The 18616-nt window shown below is 34.2% G+C and overlaps 2 protein-coding genes across 21 annotated transcripts; one reads left to right on the top strand and one right to left on the bottom strand.

The window, feature by feature from the left end:
• The first annotated feature begins 671 nt into the window (after nucleotides 1–671).
• On the top strand, nucleotides 672–5098 carry LOC108344572 (beta-glucuronosyltransferase GlcAT14A). Of its 2 annotated transcripts, XM_052866943.1 has the most exons (5): nucleotides 672–890; nucleotides 976–1564; nucleotides 2090–2165; nucleotides 2295–2410; nucleotides 4082–5098. In XM_052866943.1, exons 2-5 carry the CDS (start codon nucleotides 979–981, stop codon nucleotides 4594–4596), a joined length of 1293 nt encoding a protein of 430 aa, XP_052722903.1. In that variant the 5' UTR covers nucleotides 672–890; nucleotides 976–978; the 3' UTR covers nucleotides 4597–5098. The 2 variants fall into 2 exon arrangements, with proteins under 2 accessions (XP_052722903.1, XP_052722902.1); XM_052866942.1 differs by having other exon boundaries at nucleotides 672–1564.
• Nucleotides 5099–13612: 8514 nt separating this feature from the next.
• On the bottom strand, nucleotides 13613–17916 carry LOC108344990 (uncharacterized). 19 transcript variants are annotated; one of them, XR_001833603.2, is made up of 7 exons: nucleotides 17225–17916; nucleotides 16809–17152; nucleotides 14977–15063; nucleotides 14838–14891; nucleotides 14603–14725; nucleotides 13900–14010; nucleotides 13619–13824 (listed from the first exon to the last, which is right to left on the bottom strand). XR_001833603.2 is itself a non-coding variant. In XM_052867606.1 (6 exons), the coding sequence occupies exons 3-6, from the start codon at nucleotides 16947–16949 to the stop codon at nucleotides 13771–13773; spliced, it is 360 nt and encodes a 119-aa protein (XP_052723566.1). In that variant the 5' UTR covers nucleotides 16950–17152; nucleotides 17225–17401; nucleotides 17596–17916; the 3' UTR covers nucleotides 13614–13770. The 19 variants fall into 19 exon arrangements, 11 of the variants coding, with proteins under 11 accessions (XP_017439027.1, XP_052723566.1, XP_052723567.1 ...); XR_008245030.1 differs by having other exon boundaries at nucleotides 13941–14010; XM_052867606.1 differs by lacking the exons at nucleotides 14603–14725; nucleotides 14977–15063 and having other exon boundaries at nucleotides 13614–13824; nucleotides 17225–17401; nucleotides 17596–17916.
• Nucleotides 17917–18616: the final 700 nt, after the last annotated feature.

Here is an 18616-nt window from a genome sequence, read left to right as displayed (position 1 = left end):
TATCTTTCATAAGTTAGTTAACATGAGCTTTAAACCTATTTTATTTTTTTATATATTTATTTATCATATCCTAATATTATATACATCATTTGAAAAATTTATTTGAATTCTCATTTAACACGCATGTTAGTAATTAATGAGTATCATCATGTAGTAATAAAGATTAAAAATGATTTATTTTAATTTTAAATGGACTAAAATTACATTATTTTAGAAAGAACTAATTTAGGACAGATATTAGATTTTTTGGGGTCATTAGTGGTAACAATCATAACTTGCCTAACCTATTTATTTTCCTCCCATAAACAAATATTACGTTGCCCAAACACAAAGAAAGAGCGCATATTTTAAGGGAAAAAATAAACCAAATTTACCAATTTCACGACCAAAAATTTGGCTTCGATTAGTCATACGTCAACACCATGTCTCTCTTTTTCTCACCATTGATATGAGCCCAAAAAAGAGCACCAAAATTCAATGGAAAGAGTGACTTCAAAGCTTTCAACCAAATTATCCCTTCAGTTGCGGCTTCATGGCAAATACATAATCAACATTAATTATAATTAATTACCAGAATCGGAGGTTAATAACATACTTTCCACAACAGTCTTTTTAATAATTTTAAATTGAAATTTGTGAGGTTAGGGTTATTTAAATAGAAGAAAAAGATTATTGAAGTAATAAAAAATTGAGGAAGAAGCTCTTGTTCTGTACTGTTCTTCCCTCTTTCCCCGTATCACACTCTTTAAAGAACTTGTTCAGACACACCCCATTGTCTGTTCAGACAGAAAGACTAAATTTTCCGACACCCCACAGCATAAACTCATCTCGCCCACTATTGGGGGTAACAAACATCCTTAAAAAGGGGTTTTTGAAAAGAGGGGTTTCAGGTTTCAATCAGTTTCTGTTTCAGTTCATTCATTCCCATAGCAAAAAGAGCTTCAAGTTGAAGTTCAAGTTGTTATATTATTTCAGATCATGAAGAAGTTGAAGAACTATTATATGCATTTGCGGCATCACCACCACCACGCCGAGCGGAGGTGGGTGTTCCCGCTGGCTGTGGGTTCGCTCCTCTCTCTCTTCCTCCTTTTCGTCGCCACGCTAACCTCGCCGGAGGGTACGCCGATTCTCCCCTTCTACCGCTCGATCACCGCCGCCTCGTACTCCGTCTTCGTTGAGTCCAAACTCCACCCACTCCCGGTACCGGCGCTCCCGCCGCCGCCGCGCCTGGCCTACTTGGTGTCGGGCTCCGCCGGAGACGGTGGCGCGGTGAGGCGTGTGCTGCTGGCGCTGTACCACCCCGGGAACCGGTACGTGGTGCACCTGGACCTGGAGGCCTCGGCGGAGGAGCGCGCGGATCTGGCTAGGTTTGTGGAGGAGCACCCGCTGTTCCGGCAGTTCGGGAATGTGAGGGTGATAAAGAAGGCGAACCTGGTGACCTACAGGGGACCTACCATGGTGGCCAACACGCTCCACGCCGCCGCGATTCTGCTGCGGGAGCTCGGCGATTGGGACTGGTTCATCAACCTCAGCGCCTCCGATTACCCTCTTGTTACACAAGATGGTTAGTTGGTTTATTAATTAGTTAGTTGCTGTGTTAATTAGTTGGTTAGTTAGGTGGATAATCTGCTTCAGTTTTCCTGATTTTTAGTTGGAAAGCGCGTGGAACAACTGGCACGAGATTGTTCTGGTCTAATCTAGATCATCTGTTACCATGTTGTTTTAGTTTAGCTTGGGTAAACTAATATGAGATTGTTCTAGTTCAACTTGGATCAACTAGTACGAGGTTGTTCTACTTTAGTTGATCCAAGTTTAACCTGGATCTACTGTTACGAGATTGTTCTAGTTTAACTTGGGGATCAATTCGTATGGAGTTGTTCCAGTTTGTCGGGGGATCAACTGGTACACGCATGTTCGGGTTCAACCTGGATCGACTATTACTAGATTTGTTCTAGTTTAACCGGTGATCTTGAATTTTTAATTCTGGGGTTCGGAGATAGCATGGTTTCTGACAATATGAACTATAGCTTTGATGTCTTTTAAAGAATGTTTTTTTTGCTTATATTTGTTTTTTTTTTGTGATTGATAGATCTGCTGCACACGTTTTCCTACTTGCCACGGGATCTGAATTTCATTGATCACACCAGTGACATTGGATGGAAAGAGTGAGTCTTTTTAATTTTCTGATGGTGGTGTTGTTCTGATTCAAAGATTTTCTTTTCTGTGTGTGGGGTCTTTTGTTTTTGTTTCTGGGATTTATGTGATTGGGTTTTTGTGGTGTGTGTGTTGGTTAGTCATCAGCGTGCAAGGCCGATAATAGTTGATCCGGGGTTGTATATGAATAAGAAGCAAGATGTGTTTTGGGTTACACAGAGGAGGAGTAGGCCAACGGCTTTCAAGCTTTTCACAGGTGAAGATCCTTTTCTTGTCTGTTAATTTTGCTTTTTTTGGATTTCTTTGTGTTTGTTTCTCTTTTAGGGAAAGAAATATAGTTTATTACCTGTGCTTGCTTTTGGATTTGTGTGGACTAGGGGATTAGTATTCTATTTTTAGCATAGAGGTTTTTGTTAATTTTAAGAAGGAAGGAGTCCTGGCTTACACGTGGCTTTATGCATTAATTGGAAGCTTTATGTGAATAGTGGGGAGATTATGGTTTTGATGATTAAGAAACGTTTGATTTAGTATCATCAGTTCTGCTCTGGGTTTGTATGCACGGAAGGAAGCATCATTTGTGAATAATCTGTTCTGATTTAGTGTGGTGATTCTGTAAAGTGCCATGAATAAATGTTATTGTGATTTGTTGAATGCATTTCCATGCATTAAAAGTTTAAAACAAAATGCTCAAGAAGTTTAATCCATCTCAGGTGGGACAGAGCTCTGAATATCATTCATTTACATTTGACTTCTTGCATTAAAATATTTATCCTTGACAATTGTGTTCTATTGCCACCTTTTCGAAATATAAGATTATTCTATCTGCTGATTTCGATATCTTGGTAGTTTTTCAGAGTTTTCCATGTTCTATCATTTGGATCAGATAACATAATAACATAATTTTTTATGCTTGTTTCAATTTGGCACGACAATTATATAGCATGGATAAATTAATGGCTAATGCTACCTTTGTAGTTTCATTTGCAGCATCACTGGTTCGTAGTGTTTCGTGATTTCAGTAATTAATAACGTTTGCCATGATTTTCATTCTGGATACCCGAATTAGCCGGAAATGTAGTTCATCTTACTGATATTCAGTTCAATACTTGAAAATTGCTTCTTAAATTTTTGTCTTGGCCTATGGTCCTCAAAGGTGAGCTGATCTCTAGAGGGAGCAAGGGTATCGACCCTTTATTTGCATTGTAATCTTAACCTACTAAAATATAATGGTGGATACACCCATTCTTCAGGGACAAGCTCACTTTAGAGGATTTTGTTTTCCATTTTAATAAAGAAAGCAACTTTTTGGAAGGAAATACTAAGGTTTCTGTAATAGGACGATGATGTATATCTGTAAGTGAGTTTATTAGTTATGTCTTCTAGCATATATGTATTATATCACTTTTGCTCAACTTTGGTACAGCTTCTAATACCACATATGCTATTATAAGGGAAATAAATGGCAGAGTAATGATATTTTGCCAAACATCAAGTATTGAACTGAGATTCACATCTATATATTCGATTGTATTTAAAAACACTTTCTTTTTCAAAAACATGTTTAAACAGACAGACTCATTATGTTCACACTTGATGTTTCCTTTCATATTGTTACGGAATGTATCTTGGATTGCCTGTGATGATTGATAGAAACACAGCAAGTTTTGGTTTTCTAGAATATAGACTAATGAACCCTCTCTCAGTGTCCTATATTGAATCAAATCTACGAACAACAGCCAAATCCAACTTCTCCATTTTGGTTGTACATTGAGCCATAGAACCACTTGTGGTTCTTTGGTTGATTGTGGTTGAACTGATTTTGTACGATGATGTTATGTTATGCATTGTGACTCATCTTCCCTTCGTGAACTTGATGGGTGGATTGTATTGAAACTGATCTTGTCTGATAAAACTTCTGTGGTTTTAGGTTCTGCTTGGATGGCACTGTCAAAATCTTTCATTGATTACTGCATATGGGGATGGGACAACCTACCTCGGACCGTACTCATGTACTATTCAAATTTCATATCTTCCCCTGAAGGATACTTCCACACAGTTATCTGCAACGCTCAAGAGTTCAGGAACACAACTGTGAACAGTGATCTGCATTTCATTTCTTGGGACAATCCTCCCAAGCAGCATCCTCACTACCTTACAGTTGAAGACATGAAAGCAATGGTTGACAGCAATGCTCCATTTGCAAGGAAGTTCCATAGAGATGATCCTGTGTTGGATAAAATTGATGCTGAACTATTATCCAGAGGTCCTGGAATGACTGTTCCCGGAGGTTGGTGCATAGGAAAAAGAGAGAACGGCACCGATCCCTGCTCTGAGATCAGTGACACTACAGTCCTCCGGCCTGGCCAAGGTTCCAAGAGGCTTGAAACATTGATCAGCTCATTGCTGTCAAATAAGAAGTTCCGGCCGAGACAATGCGTGTGAGGTGAAGAAGAAGAAGAAGGACCAACTGGCTATGGTGGTCTTCTAGATCATTATTTTTCACTGGCTTTAGTTTACATGTCCACGGTTAGTTAGCTGATGAGTAAATTAGGATTTCTTTCCACTAGGAGAAGAAATAGTGAGAAGTATACAAAGTGTTTGATATTGAGGGAAAAAAAAAAGTGAGACAAGTCTGGTGAAATGAGGTTGACTGCAGAGTTGGATCATCTACTGTAATACTATGGTACATATGACAGTTCACCCTGTTGTCCCTAGTCACCACCTCTTCCCCCAATTTTTGACATCAATGAAGCCAGATGAGTTGTGTGACCATCTTTGAAGGTTCCCCAGCTTTTCTGTTGAGCAAGAAAAAGAGGGATAAAGAGGATGATATATGGTAAGTGGGGGTGACAAAAGTTAAAAATTTGTGTGAAATGGAATGGAACTACTTTTTCATGTATTATCTTTACATGTTATTTTCTAATTGATGTTGTTATACAACTAACTTTTCCTTTGCCTTTAAGTCAATGCATTTCTACACATGCTTTGTTGCCAAACAATCTGGTGTCATTTCCAAATGGATAGTCACCATAATTGACATTTGTCCTACTTAGTTTATTTCTTTTCTGTTTCTGAAGTAAAGAAAAAAAAAACAAATGAACAAGTTGGGCAGATGTCAATTATAGAACTAGTCATCTATTTGGAAATGAAACCATGTTCACTTCTTTTTATATTGGATTCAACTGTTATAAAATTCGTTACATTGGGATGTAATTATATTTTTAATCTTTGAAATTAAGGATGAATTTGGTTTTGACCTTTCAAATTTGAAAGAGGTTTCAATCTGTCAAATTTGCTATTTAGTGACTAAAATTCATTCTAGTAAGTATTTAGTTTTTATTCAAATTTGACAGCAGCCGGCTGTTGATTAAAAACAGTGAGTATAATTTAAGAAAACATACAATTTAATTTTCGTTCTTGTACAAACAAATCCTTATAAGGAAAATTGGAGATTATTCTTGAAGAATCTGTGGTAAAACTTCACGTGTGTAGTTGACTTTCTATGCATCTACCACTATTTAGTTTTTCCTGTAATGGAGGCCAGAGGAGATCAAACATACATAGATGCAATACCAAACAACCACAACATTCAATATGCACCTTTTTTCTTAGTTCCTGATCTCATACATAAATAAAAAATTAATTAAGAAAATTAGGGTAAGGTAGTTTAAATCTCACTGTTAATGGAAGGATCTTATTCATAGATTATTTATTAGGACTCAGAACTTACAGATATGTTGTGATCATGGTGACCATTAACAGTTCAATTTGTCTAAACAATTTCTAAAAAAAGAAAAAGGAATATAATTCTTTTTCTCTTATACATATTCTTTAATATGTAAATCTCAAAATCTGACTGATCCATATATACTATTCATGATAGAACCTCTTGATTATTATAAGCTAATTAAAGGGAAAGAAAAACATCAATTTTGACATCAATCTTTGCAAATTGATCATCATCCATGGTTTTGCATTCACACAAGGAACAGACATTTCTTCTTATTTGAAGAGATTAATTAATTACCATCATCTTCATAATATATAAACACACATTATAATGAACTACTTTAGTTTGTGAAAGCTACTTATTAATGCCAAGATATATCAGCTTCACAGGCATATGTGTGGATCCATAGACTATTGAACTTACAAGAAAAAGAAACCAGAACCCATCTGTGTTATTCATAAACACAACACAACTGATCAATCAAACTGCTAGTGCCATCAAAGTTAAACTGCATGAGATCATCAGAATTTCAAACATGGCCTAGAATGCCTGACAGATAACCATGTTCCTTAAATACATGGTTGAGGTTCAATTTTCATATCTGAGTTTACAATAGAACATATCTACTAAAATATCTCCATTCCTTAAATAAATCAAGTAATTTCAAGAGAGACTATATACTCATATCACTCACATCAAAGCTTACATATATATGGTTCAAAGTGTGTTCTTACTAGAAAGTGAAGTAGACAATAAGTAATCTTTAAACCTAATTCAATTTTATAAAATCAGTTTTAAAAATTAGATTTATATTCATTTGTACACTATAAACTTATTTTATCTCTAGTCGACATGAATCTCTAATACAACATGTGAAAATAATGAAATTTTCTTTCCAAGATTTTGGACTTTTTGACAGTGAGATCTAACTGTGAATTGAGTGAAGCTATGACAGCAAAAACACAAGATAATCGGAAGATATACCTTGGTTGTGACTGAGTCAAACCAGAAGACGTAAATGCATATACATATATAGAAACAAACATATATATATATATATATATATATATATATATATATGTGTGTGTGGAATTGGAATTGCAGAGAAAGGTATGGAGGGGCTTCAACCGAGGAAAGATGACAACTACTGCTAATTTCTTTGTTGATGTTTTCCTTACCAACAGAAGGTGTCATCTCTCCTACGGCAGAAGTCCCTAAACCTTTCTTCTAAACCATTTCTTTCATGCATATGTGCTTCTTTTTCTCCAACAGAAACACCTTATTTATAAGGGAAAAACTTCTCTCTCTCTCTTGCAGATAATGTCCAACTTTATATAAACATATCTTCAACTTTTCATCTTACAAGACCTAGGATTATAACTATATGGCTGTTTCTTTAATCAAATTAGTGTTTTTCTGGAGTAAAATATGTTGTTTCTTGTAACAATGTTCGGTTTTAGTTCATTTTTATATCTGTTTATTTTATTTTATTTAATCTTGAAAAGCAGAATTTTTTATTTGAAAGGATTGCTTAGTGTAACATCCCAAAAATACAGTAAACACCATATAGTAGAATTAATTACATTTAATGATAAACCAAATCAGTTTTAATTAACTAAAACAAAGGTTCTGGCCGAACGGCCTTACAAGAAGCTAAAATCCAAAACAACGTTCGACCCAAGCATACCTGACCGAACGGTTTACAAAACAGAAATACCGAACGGTCTAATAATAAAAAAAAGGGGGTCGCTTTAAAAGCAGTACAGTAAATTAACTAAACTAAACAGCTAACCGAACGTACTACTGTTCGGCCTTCACTTCAACATCCACGAGGTTTGCATCCTCCAAATTTTCTTCTTCCAGCGTTTCCTCAAGCAACGCCTCTCCATCTGCTCACATCCACACGGATGATCATTGCATAGACAGGACGGACGTACAAGGACAGGACAACACAATGAAAAATACCCAGGGTAAGCTTATTGAATTTAATTCAAGTAATAACATATATTTCATAGCACATCAAACATATCAAATGGTTCACAAAATATAATTCAATCAATTCCATAACTCAACCAAATCCTGATACTAGACTGACTGTCCGGACCGTATGAATTCTGTGTAGCTACGACGTTCGTGCACCCGGTGATATAATAACTGGAATGTTACATCAGCTACCTCCCGAGGTTAGTCCGTTCCGTCCAAGTTACAGTTATGGACTAGGACCTCCTGCCGTTCCCACACATGACATACTCCTCTCTACTTGAGAACGAGCACTCACGGAACATCAGGATGAACTGCCAGCTAAGCTTGCCACATTCATACGTTACAAATATCAACTTTCATCCAAGAGTCGTTCCTCCCTGGAACGCTCGTTCAAAATCCACAACCATAGTTTCTTCCCATATACTGTTCATTCTTTATAACTTTCCACTTTAATATCATTTTCATATTCCGTTCTAGTTTCATAAAAAGACGAGCGTTCAGCCCTCTTCATAACGAGGACGAACGTTAAAGACGAGACCGAGAAAGACTCATTTCCGAGCAGAATAAAGCCGACACATGTGATTTGACGAACGTCATTACCACTTGAATCAGTTAAATGAACTGACTCTAGTACGATCCGAATAATACTTAGAATATGTTAAGTACAAGGGCTCTAGGCCGAATCCAAAAGGATATAAACACCACCAGACGAATAAAGAACTATACCGAGATCAACTCGATTAAGAAAACCGACTACCAGTCAATGACCGAACGCGGTAATACACCTTTACTAAAATATTGGAACGAACGCTATTTACTCCCGTTTGATAATTAAAAGCAAGGACGAGCGTTCGGTATAAGACCGAGCGCCTCTCATAACGAACGCTTTGGGTCGAGACCCATCGCGGATGTGAAATATTAATAGAAATAGAAATTTTTAAAATAGACGATAGGGAAGTTAGGTATATAAGAATAACTGAGTGTAGGAATTTATATTTACAAGCTTCTCAATTCTCACATAACGCTAAGGGCATCTATGTTTGGCCAAACGCTCAAACGTAGCACTTAATAAAAGAGGGCGTTCGTCCTCAACTAGAAATCTTTCCAAATGAAAGAATTCAATTCAAAGAAATTGACTAACAGCACCGAACGGTCAAGGACCGTTCAATGACGAACGTTCATTATCATAGGAAAATTCATATTTTACAGTTTCATTACATCATACTCATCTCTTAGCATAAGCTTTCATATTATCAAATACTCATATCATAGTCCATTTCATAGTTCTCATACATCAACTCATAATCAAAATCATATACCAAAGATCAAATAATACAGATTTCATGCTTCATAAAACTCATATAACGCCATACAGCACAACACATACACAAGAATTAAACTTAATAAGCTTCCCTTACCTGGATTCGTGACTGAAACGTCCTAACGTATGTTCTTGATTCGTCCACTACAACCTCTTCCCTCAGATCACTCAACTCTTGTGAACTAAAACAATCTACAGAATCAAGATTTGATTCATACAAAGTGAATGCAGGTAACCAGGTTTGGTTTTGCATGAAACCTAAGAACGAACAACTAATGGAAGAAACTTACCAGCTTCAAACTTGAATTTGTTCGGTTTAATGGAAAGCTTAGGACGTCGGGATCTCTTCTACGGTCTCTGAAATTTGATCGGAGAAAAGGAAAGTGAGTTACAGTAGAGAGAAGGTGGAGGTTGTCTAGAGAGAAGGTGGAGAAATAGAAAGTCAGAATTTTGGGAAGAAGAAGGTGCATGCAGAAGAGTGGAAAGAGGGTTTTTCAGAAAAATCATTTTCCCTTCCCACGTAGGACGAGCGTCTGTTCTCCTGCTGTCACTTGTATTCCACTAACTGATTTCAGATTCTTATTTAACGACACCTGGCGTCCGTGTGCAGAGTTTGGGTGCGTTTTTAATGACATCTGAACAGGGTTTGGACGCATTAAATGCGATTTAACAGGTGGGGTTTGGGTGCATAATTTCGAGGCATTACACTTAGAACTAGTTTAAAGATTAAAAGTGGTTCATTTTATAGTTATAAAAACGAAAGTTTTACATTATTATTCAAAAAGAAGGACTGAAAGTCTAACGGAATAAGTGAAAAAACACACTTTTTTTTTCATTGTTTTGTTTATTTTATTTTATTTTGCTTATTTAAGTAATTTAGATGAAGACAAAAAATTACTTTTAATTAAGCAAACGTCACTGACAAAAAGTTATTAGTATACATAGGTTTTATCCATTTAATTTATTCAAAGGACTAATAAATTGAGTTGAGTTAATGGATGGTGGTATTTGGTGAAGGCACTGATTGATATAATATTAGTGTGTACGATATTAGAAATGTATTTTGAATGATATGATTTGATTATGAAATTGTGAGGAAAACTATTCTCAAATAAAATATGTAATTTTGTTTCATATATTTATAAAAATACGTGTTCTAATCACAAATAGCCAAGTCACCAACCATAGCACACCCATTTTTAAATTACGTGCAACATTTAGCTGGCAACTTTTTATAATTATTACTGTGTATAATATTGTAAATATGCATATTTTAAGAAATGGTTTCTTTATAGAAGAGAACACATAAAACAGAATATTATATATATATATATATATTACTTGATAATTTTATCCAATTTATTAATTTCACACATGTCAATAAATAAATTCACAGAAACTTCTTATAATTCGTAGAAGAAAGAAAAATATCTAAAATAGGAGTCCAAAGAAACTCCAAACTAAAACAAACATAAGAAAGACTCTAATTTTCATACCACCATAAATTAAATCCATATTAAACACTGTAATTTGTTTAATAAATTTTATTATTCAAATTTTTTCATCTATTTATTTTATAACCCTTGCTAACTTTTGTACGAAAACAAAATTTAAAGAGAACACTATAATTATCAACTTGTGCAAAAACGATGTTTTTTTTTCGAAAAAAAAAATGCATGGCATTAAATGTGTAATGATGTGATAATATGCCACGAAAGTAGTTAAAAAAACGTGTTATGTTACTAATCTATGAAAAATAATGTTCTTTAATAATATTTTTCGTGACAAATTAGCAGCATGAGTAAAATGTAAAATACATAATAATAAACATGTATAAAAATGGTAAATTTCTTAAAATAAGGGGAGTTGAATAAGAAAATATGTTTTTAGATTATAAAAAAAATTAGCTCCTATAAAAACAACAGGAATAGTAAAACATACATATATTATTAAACATTAAATAATTACTTATTTTTAGAGCACTTTGGTTTAATGAAAAAAAAAATCTTTTGTTTGCTTTTTTTATGACATTGTTAAAAGATTACTTTATGAGTGACTGAGACATTTATTTCAATGGATATGTCACTATTTGTAGGTGTCGATTTGTAAGAGATCAGAAGCATTTCATGTATGACTATAAGATTTGGAGGATGAACATGCTAATGCATCGATTCTTGAACCTTTAAAATTGATTATGGAAATGTGAAAGAGGGTACTCTTTGAAATCGATTTTGATTATAAATAACATATTCAATTTCATTTTAATACAATTTCTACTAATTACATTTAAATTTATATCACAATTCTATATGGATAATCCTTATATATATATATATATATATATATATATATTATTAATTAAAACATTTTTTTAATCCACGATTATTACATTATTCACTAACTCTTAGAAACTTTCCATTCAATTTATTTTATTCATTTCTTCAAATCCCTTAATTCAAAACAACACCAATCTTCTTTTAATGGACTTGTTATTAATTTTGAGTTTGTTCACGGCACAGCTTATAAGTGTGAACACTATTAGTTCTTGTTCTTCTTGCTTGCTCAGTAATTTTCTCTTTCTACGTTCAAAATTTGATGATATTGGTCAAATTGTCAAACTCAACTAATGTGAACAACCCACTTGAGAAAATTTAGATGATGCAAATTGTAGGACCACTTTCACATTCAAACTTAAAGAGTCTTCTTTCAAATAGCATATACAGAAAATATTCATAATATTTTCACACTTTTATTATTTCATATTATCATTATACAATTAAATATACTATTTTATTTTCAAATTGTATTTATATTTTGTTTCGGTCGGATCGGGTCTGATCCTGTTAAAACACACAAGTTTGCCGAAGACCGGACGGACGATCACGAACGGTAAAGGCTGGCGGATGAACGATGAAGCTGCTATGGATCGGACTAACGCTTTCTCACCAGCTGAAGCAGATCGAGCGGCTCTGGCACTTGGGGCACTAGAAGCTGACGAAAATCGGACGGTCGTTGCTGAATCCCACGAACTGAAGAAGACCGGACCAAGACCGTGCAGGCAGTACAGTGACGGACTGACGCTGCTCCACGCTCTAGGTTGGAGGCCGGGCGGGTTTCTCCCTATGCACTCCAGGTGGTCGTCCTCCTACTCCAAGTCGGGCGGTCGGGTACCTGTCAAAGGCACTCCGACGCTCAAGTCAGTAATATGACAGAGCGGTCTGTGATGCATGTATATATTGCATCGTAAGGAATTCGTCCAGAAATCATACCTGAGACCTTTATTTATACTGATTGTAATGGGCTTTTACCTTTCGTGGGCCTGAAAACGGCCCAATCATACCTTAATCTTCATTAAGGGCTTTAGTGAGTCCTTAGTATTTAACCGCGTAGTCGACATAGTGAGGGACGGTCGTGACGGCCGATCAGCAGGGTGACCGGCCAAGGATGTCAACCTGGGTGGGAAGCCACTCGGTTCTGCCAATAGGTCACGATGGACACTCGGTCTTGTCGGTCGACCTAGATGGACGACCTTGGAGGGCCGCTCGTTCTATGTACGGTTGGCCAATAGGTCAGTCCTAGCTCGGACGTGCGATCTTACTTGTGACCTGGGTGGGTGGCCTTAGAGGACCGTTCGGTTTATGAAAGCTCGGACAATGTTAGTTTGGATGCTCGGTCTTGATTGTGACCTGGGTGGGCAGCATTGGGTTAATCGCTCGCTCGGTCTATGTGTCGGGAGGACCGGACGGTACATATTTATTTTTATTATCTGAATATGATAGTTTAAAATAATATTTTTAGTATGTAAATTATAACATTATTTTGATTGTTGTTTTTATTTTAAATTTTAATCTTGATAGGTTATAAATAAAAAAATATATAAATACAATTTTTTTTATTTAGTGATGTTAACTATTTTTTTACGTAAGAATCGGCGAGTCATACTTACTTTTTTAAGATGTTAACAAAAGAAGAATTTATGAACTACACTACAAAAATCTGTACTTTTACCGAGGGTTGTTTTAAATATTACCGACGGTTTTAACCCCTGCAAATCATATTTCCCGCGGTTGGAAAAACCGGTGGAAAAACGTCCGTCACCAAGCAAGTACCGGCGGTTCTGAAAAAACCGCCAGTATTAGCGGGAGTTCCCAGAAACCGCCGGAATTTCCAGGGGTTTTGTAGAAACCGCCGAAATTAGTTGGGGCTTTATGAAAACTGCCGGGAATAGCGGGGCTACTCAAAAACCGCCGGAACTAGCTGGAGTTATCTCAAAACCGCCCCTATTTTTTATGGTTTAGTTTACCGGGGTTTTAAAACCGCCGGGAATTTGTATAGTTCATTTTTTTTTATTGTAATAAAATTAGATTATAATAAAAATGATTTTATTGACAAAACAAACAATAATGTAATATGAACTAAAATTTAATAATATTGTATAAAATAAACTACATTGTTCAACCTAATATCATTCATACAACTAATTGTTCATACATAAAAATTAAAAAGAAAGGTTCATTACATATGTTCAATATAGATGTTCAATACTAAAAGTATGACTCATAAAAGTATTCAATAACAATATCTAATTTTTTTCTTCATTACATCCATTGTTTGGCCCACTTCCTTGATCAGATACCTATAATATAACATAATAGTTAATCGATAATATATTTAATAAAAAAATCATACAAATAAATTTAACAATTATTACCGATGATCTTTTAAATACTACAAATTGTGAAGGCAATGGACCTTGATAATTTTGCAACAAAAGTGTCATAATTGTCTTCATTTCATTGACTTGTAATGTTAATGAAGATACCTATAACAGAAAAATTTATTTAAAAGGTTAGAAATATGATACTTAACATGTTAATCTTAAAAGGAACAAACCAAGTAAATATTCATTAACCTGATATTCTAATTTATGGTTGATTATCACTTATAGTAATGCTGCTTCTAGCTCTCATTGCCAAATCAATCTAGTTCTTAGTTTATGTTTAATAAAGTTAGAAAAGATAATAGGTAGTGTGATTCAACCAATCGATATTTTGAACAAAACGAACTAGAGGAAAACATGAAAAAATGAATTTCTTTTTAAATTTAATTTATATAAACATAATTCCCACACATATAAGGTTTTTTAGCTGTTACTTTTAATTTAAATATAAACATGAAAAAATTCATTGTATTTTTCTCTTCTAAATTTAAAAAGTGTGTTATCAAGCTTTTGAACTCAATTTATCAGATTCAGAATTTTAGTGAAGTCCATTGTGTTTGGGAATTAAACAGGCATAATTTTACAGTTAGTGAACATGTTAAAGGATAAAAATTGATAAGATATATTTGAATACAAAAATAATCAACTAAAGTGATTGAGTTAGAATGGAGAAAAGTGACAAATTGAAACTTACATGTCACTCTAAACAGTCCCAGATGTATGGGACATGTTTCAACATTTGGTTTAGTGACTTGAAATAGTTTCAGACATTCATTTGTGCCATTGCTTACAAATTCTTACTCTCTCTGTCGTATTCCTATATATTGAATTCAAGTGAATACATTCAGCCGAATAAATAAAGGGCACAATAAAATAAGCATACGAAATCTCAAATGCCCAATAGTGTGAATATATGTGACAAGACTAACCTTCCCAGGGTGATTGTACAAAGATGATAGATCAGAGAACAGAGAGGGGACGCCCTAGAAAGAACACCAAAAGAAATCCCAATCAACTATTAGACAACTAAGCTAGACATAATATAATATGAAAAGGAATTTTCTAAACCTTAGTTAAGAGAGGCCTAATATAATTGACGAGTACTGTCCATCTTTTAAATAAAGTCCAACACACTTTTGAAGTCCTTCATAGTATCTGAATAGTAATATGAATCATGAACTAAAATTCAGTTTCAACAAGCATAATAGACAAATAAGCAATATAACATACACAAATACAGTGTACACAACTGTAAATAACATATCAAACCAACCAGAACCAAATTTAAAAGAAAAAACAAAGTTAAACCAATTCTACAACTGAATCAAAATCACCCCTCATCCATTTACTGGAGAGTATTCAAAAACATTTTAATTTCTATTAAAATTAGGATACGACATGCATTGCTTATCATATAAAAAAAATACAGTGTAGACAACTTATCAAATCGAATAGAACCAAGTTCAAAAGAAAAAACAAATTTAAAACTATTCTACCACTGAATTAAAATCATCCCCCTTGGCCATTTATAATTTCTCTTAAAATTAGGACAAGACAACCACTTTTTATCCTAATCTAATTTCACACAAAACACACCTTAAGACATCAGGTAAACAATAGTTTCCAGTACCAAACTGAGGCACACACAAAAATGAGAGAAAAAATGAAAAGAAAAAAGAAATATAACTTTGAAGTGTAAGAAGTTTCAAAAAACCAGACAAGTTAGAATGTATTTCCAATTATTTATAAAAAAAAAACAGAAAAGGATTTTCATGTCAAGATAATAGCATATGAGCACATAAATCGCCGAAGACTAGTCAAGACAAAAAGAGTTACAGGAAGCAAGATTGAAAAATTGATGAATGTATTTCCGCAGGTTATATTCTCTTCAGGAAAGCTAAATGTAGCTAGAGAATTTCCGCAGGTTATTAATCTTTCTTTTTTATGTCTTCTCACAAATGTCTGGGTGGAGAAAAAAAATATTATCATGTTATTGCAAATTAGTGTGTTTGAGTGGAAACAAAAAATCTGCATCTTTATACATATACTTATGAGGAATGAGGAACAATCAGAGTATAATAGATAAATTGAAGAAAATTGGAGGAATGAACTAATTGAAATCAAATAAATATTAGTAACCATCTAATCATTCATCAAGGATAAAAAAATTATAAATATGTTTACCAAAGTGTTGAAATGTGATAGATTAAGATTTTTAAGAGAATATATGAGTGTTATACATGTAAATACAACTTTAACTTAAGGAGGAGTGTTGGATTTAAGTCAAAGACAATTTTTACAGTTTTAAAAAACTCTATCTGTTATGTTCTGGTTTTTTTCTTTATACATTGTTACTTTTTGGATGGTTGTATATATTCATATAAATATCCTGTGAAGGTTAATGGGAAACATTTCAATGCATTTCTGTAATTCCTATATGCTCTTATTTATTAACTTTTGTTTCACATATATATATATATATATATATATATATATATATATATATATATATATATATGATAAAATATATGTTTAAATATTATTTTTATTTTTTATTTTTATCATTTGTCCAACACATCCCATGTGAAGAATCCTCCTAACCCATTTCCAACATTAACTATAATCTGCACATTTTGTTGATTTCATTGCAATCAGAGTGTGAAATTTTCAAAGCTAGAATGGCTAGTGACAAAACAAGACCAAGACTTCAATTTAAACGCAACAAATATCAATATCTTATGGTATAAAGGTGTTAAGAAACTTTGCAATAACTTGTAAGTTACTATTAGTAAATTAACCTAATCATTGTGGCTGCTACGAGTTCAATGTAATGAATTAAGGATAAAATCAGTTAAAGAAATAATGACTATTTATCTATTATAGAGGGTTATCAGTGAGACCTGAAATCCCTGAAGTGGAGTGTCAGGATACAGAGGATGATCGATTCTCTCCTTGATTATTTCTCGTAGGTGCATTGCATAAGTGCTCATAAAATCAACTTTTGTTGGAATGACACTAAGCAAAGCAGAGACTTTGGTCATCCTATATTTGCATATTTTCGAGCAGCTTTATCACATATTTCCTCCACCTCTGTTGAAGTCAATCCACCTCTCTTGGTAAAAAATTTGTGTTAGGCTCTGATTATGACAGAACCATCACATCCATATTATAAGCTTCTCAGTACTAGTCTTCAAGTCTAGTGTCATAAGCAGCATTCATTTGAGTTCATGGATTGTAGAAAATCCTAATCAGGAATCAAAACAAAGAAGCATTAACCAACTACAAATTGTTGCTGTTACAAATTTTGGTAACCTACCATGATTGAACCATCATAGGCAAATGGAGACAATATTGTGCTCATGAAACAACCTGGTATGGTAGCTAGTCCCATGTCAAACACCATGCAACCTGCACGAGAAAGACCTGAAAAACTGCAACACTCAGTTTTGACCTGTAATTCTAGGGTCACGTCCAAGAGACACTCTCACATTCTCTACAAGGCAAAATGCCTAATGGTAGTCAACTTTGCCTACTTTCAAGCTCTACCACTCCACAAGTTTAGGTTTGAAGAATGATAAGGTTTACCAGTTTTCATAAATTACAGCAAACACGAATTTTCAAAACCTCCTTCGAAATCCTAACCCCCAAATCACAAGAATCAAAAAAAGAAAAGAACACGATTCGAACCCTATCTGGCGAAGCTCATCCCCGCGCCGCGAAGAAATCACCGCCGTGGTACCCACCGCGCGGTGAGGATGGAGGTCGCGCCTGGCCGCCGAAACTTGCGTTTCTTCTTTACCAAAAACGAACCCAAACCTCCTCCTTTGCCATGCTCCTTGCGTGAGAACTCTATACCTTGTTTGAAGTCCAGAAAACGTGAAGAACAACGTTCGAGACGCGAACTGAAATCCAAGAAACGTAGATGAACGACGCGGGAAAGAAGTAGGGTTGGGTAAAATGAGTTCAGAGACTGATAGACGTAAAGAAGGCTCACGAAAAGGAAGAAAGAGGATTGAGAAAATATTCATAAAATTTAAATTAAATAAAACAAATAGTTGCGGTTTTTAACATCAACCGCGGGAAATTACTGGGGTTTTTATCGAAAAATAGCCTCCCCTATAATATATTATTTTTGTAGTGCTACATCCAGTCTTATTTATAGTTTGTTATGTTTTAAAAAAAGTTGACCTAATTAAATAAAAAGGATTACATTTATATAATTTTAAAATATAAGTACTTAACACTATCGAAGTTTAAAATAAGAAAAATAAAATAAAGTTGCATTATAGTTTAAAAAAACATATAGTTAACCTTTATTTGTTGCAAGTTTTAGTTCTATAAATTTATATATTCAATATATATAATGTCCACTGATCACTAAATAATGATGAAATCATACATTAGAAATTAGCATGCGTTTAACTTCTTTTTTGTCTATTTGTTTGCACAATGAACTTATTTTTTGTTTACTCGTTTTTTTTAATATATAAAAAAACCCTAAAATTAGTGGAAAATGTTTGTGGCGCCACCTTACTTCATGAGGGCATGTGTCACACAACATCTCTTTGATGACAAGACACTATGAACATCTCCACTATTTCTTTCAAATTAATAATAATTAATAATCCACCAATAATTTCTCAAGATTAATAATAGTCAAAAAGATATCAGGTGTGAGATGAAAAGGCAAACTACCCTCATCAATCAT

Source organism: Vigna angularis, chromosome 8, assembly GCF_016808095.1.
Source record: "Vigna angularis cultivar LongXiaoDou No.4 chromosome 8, ASM1680809v1, whole genome shotgun sequence".
Taxonomy (NCBI): domain Eukaryota; kingdom Viridiplantae; phylum Streptophyta; class Magnoliopsida; order Fabales; family Fabaceae; genus Vigna; species Vigna angularis.
The sequence above is the reverse complement of the archived record's forward strand: the minus strand, read 5'-3'. Positions and strand labels throughout refer to the sequence as shown.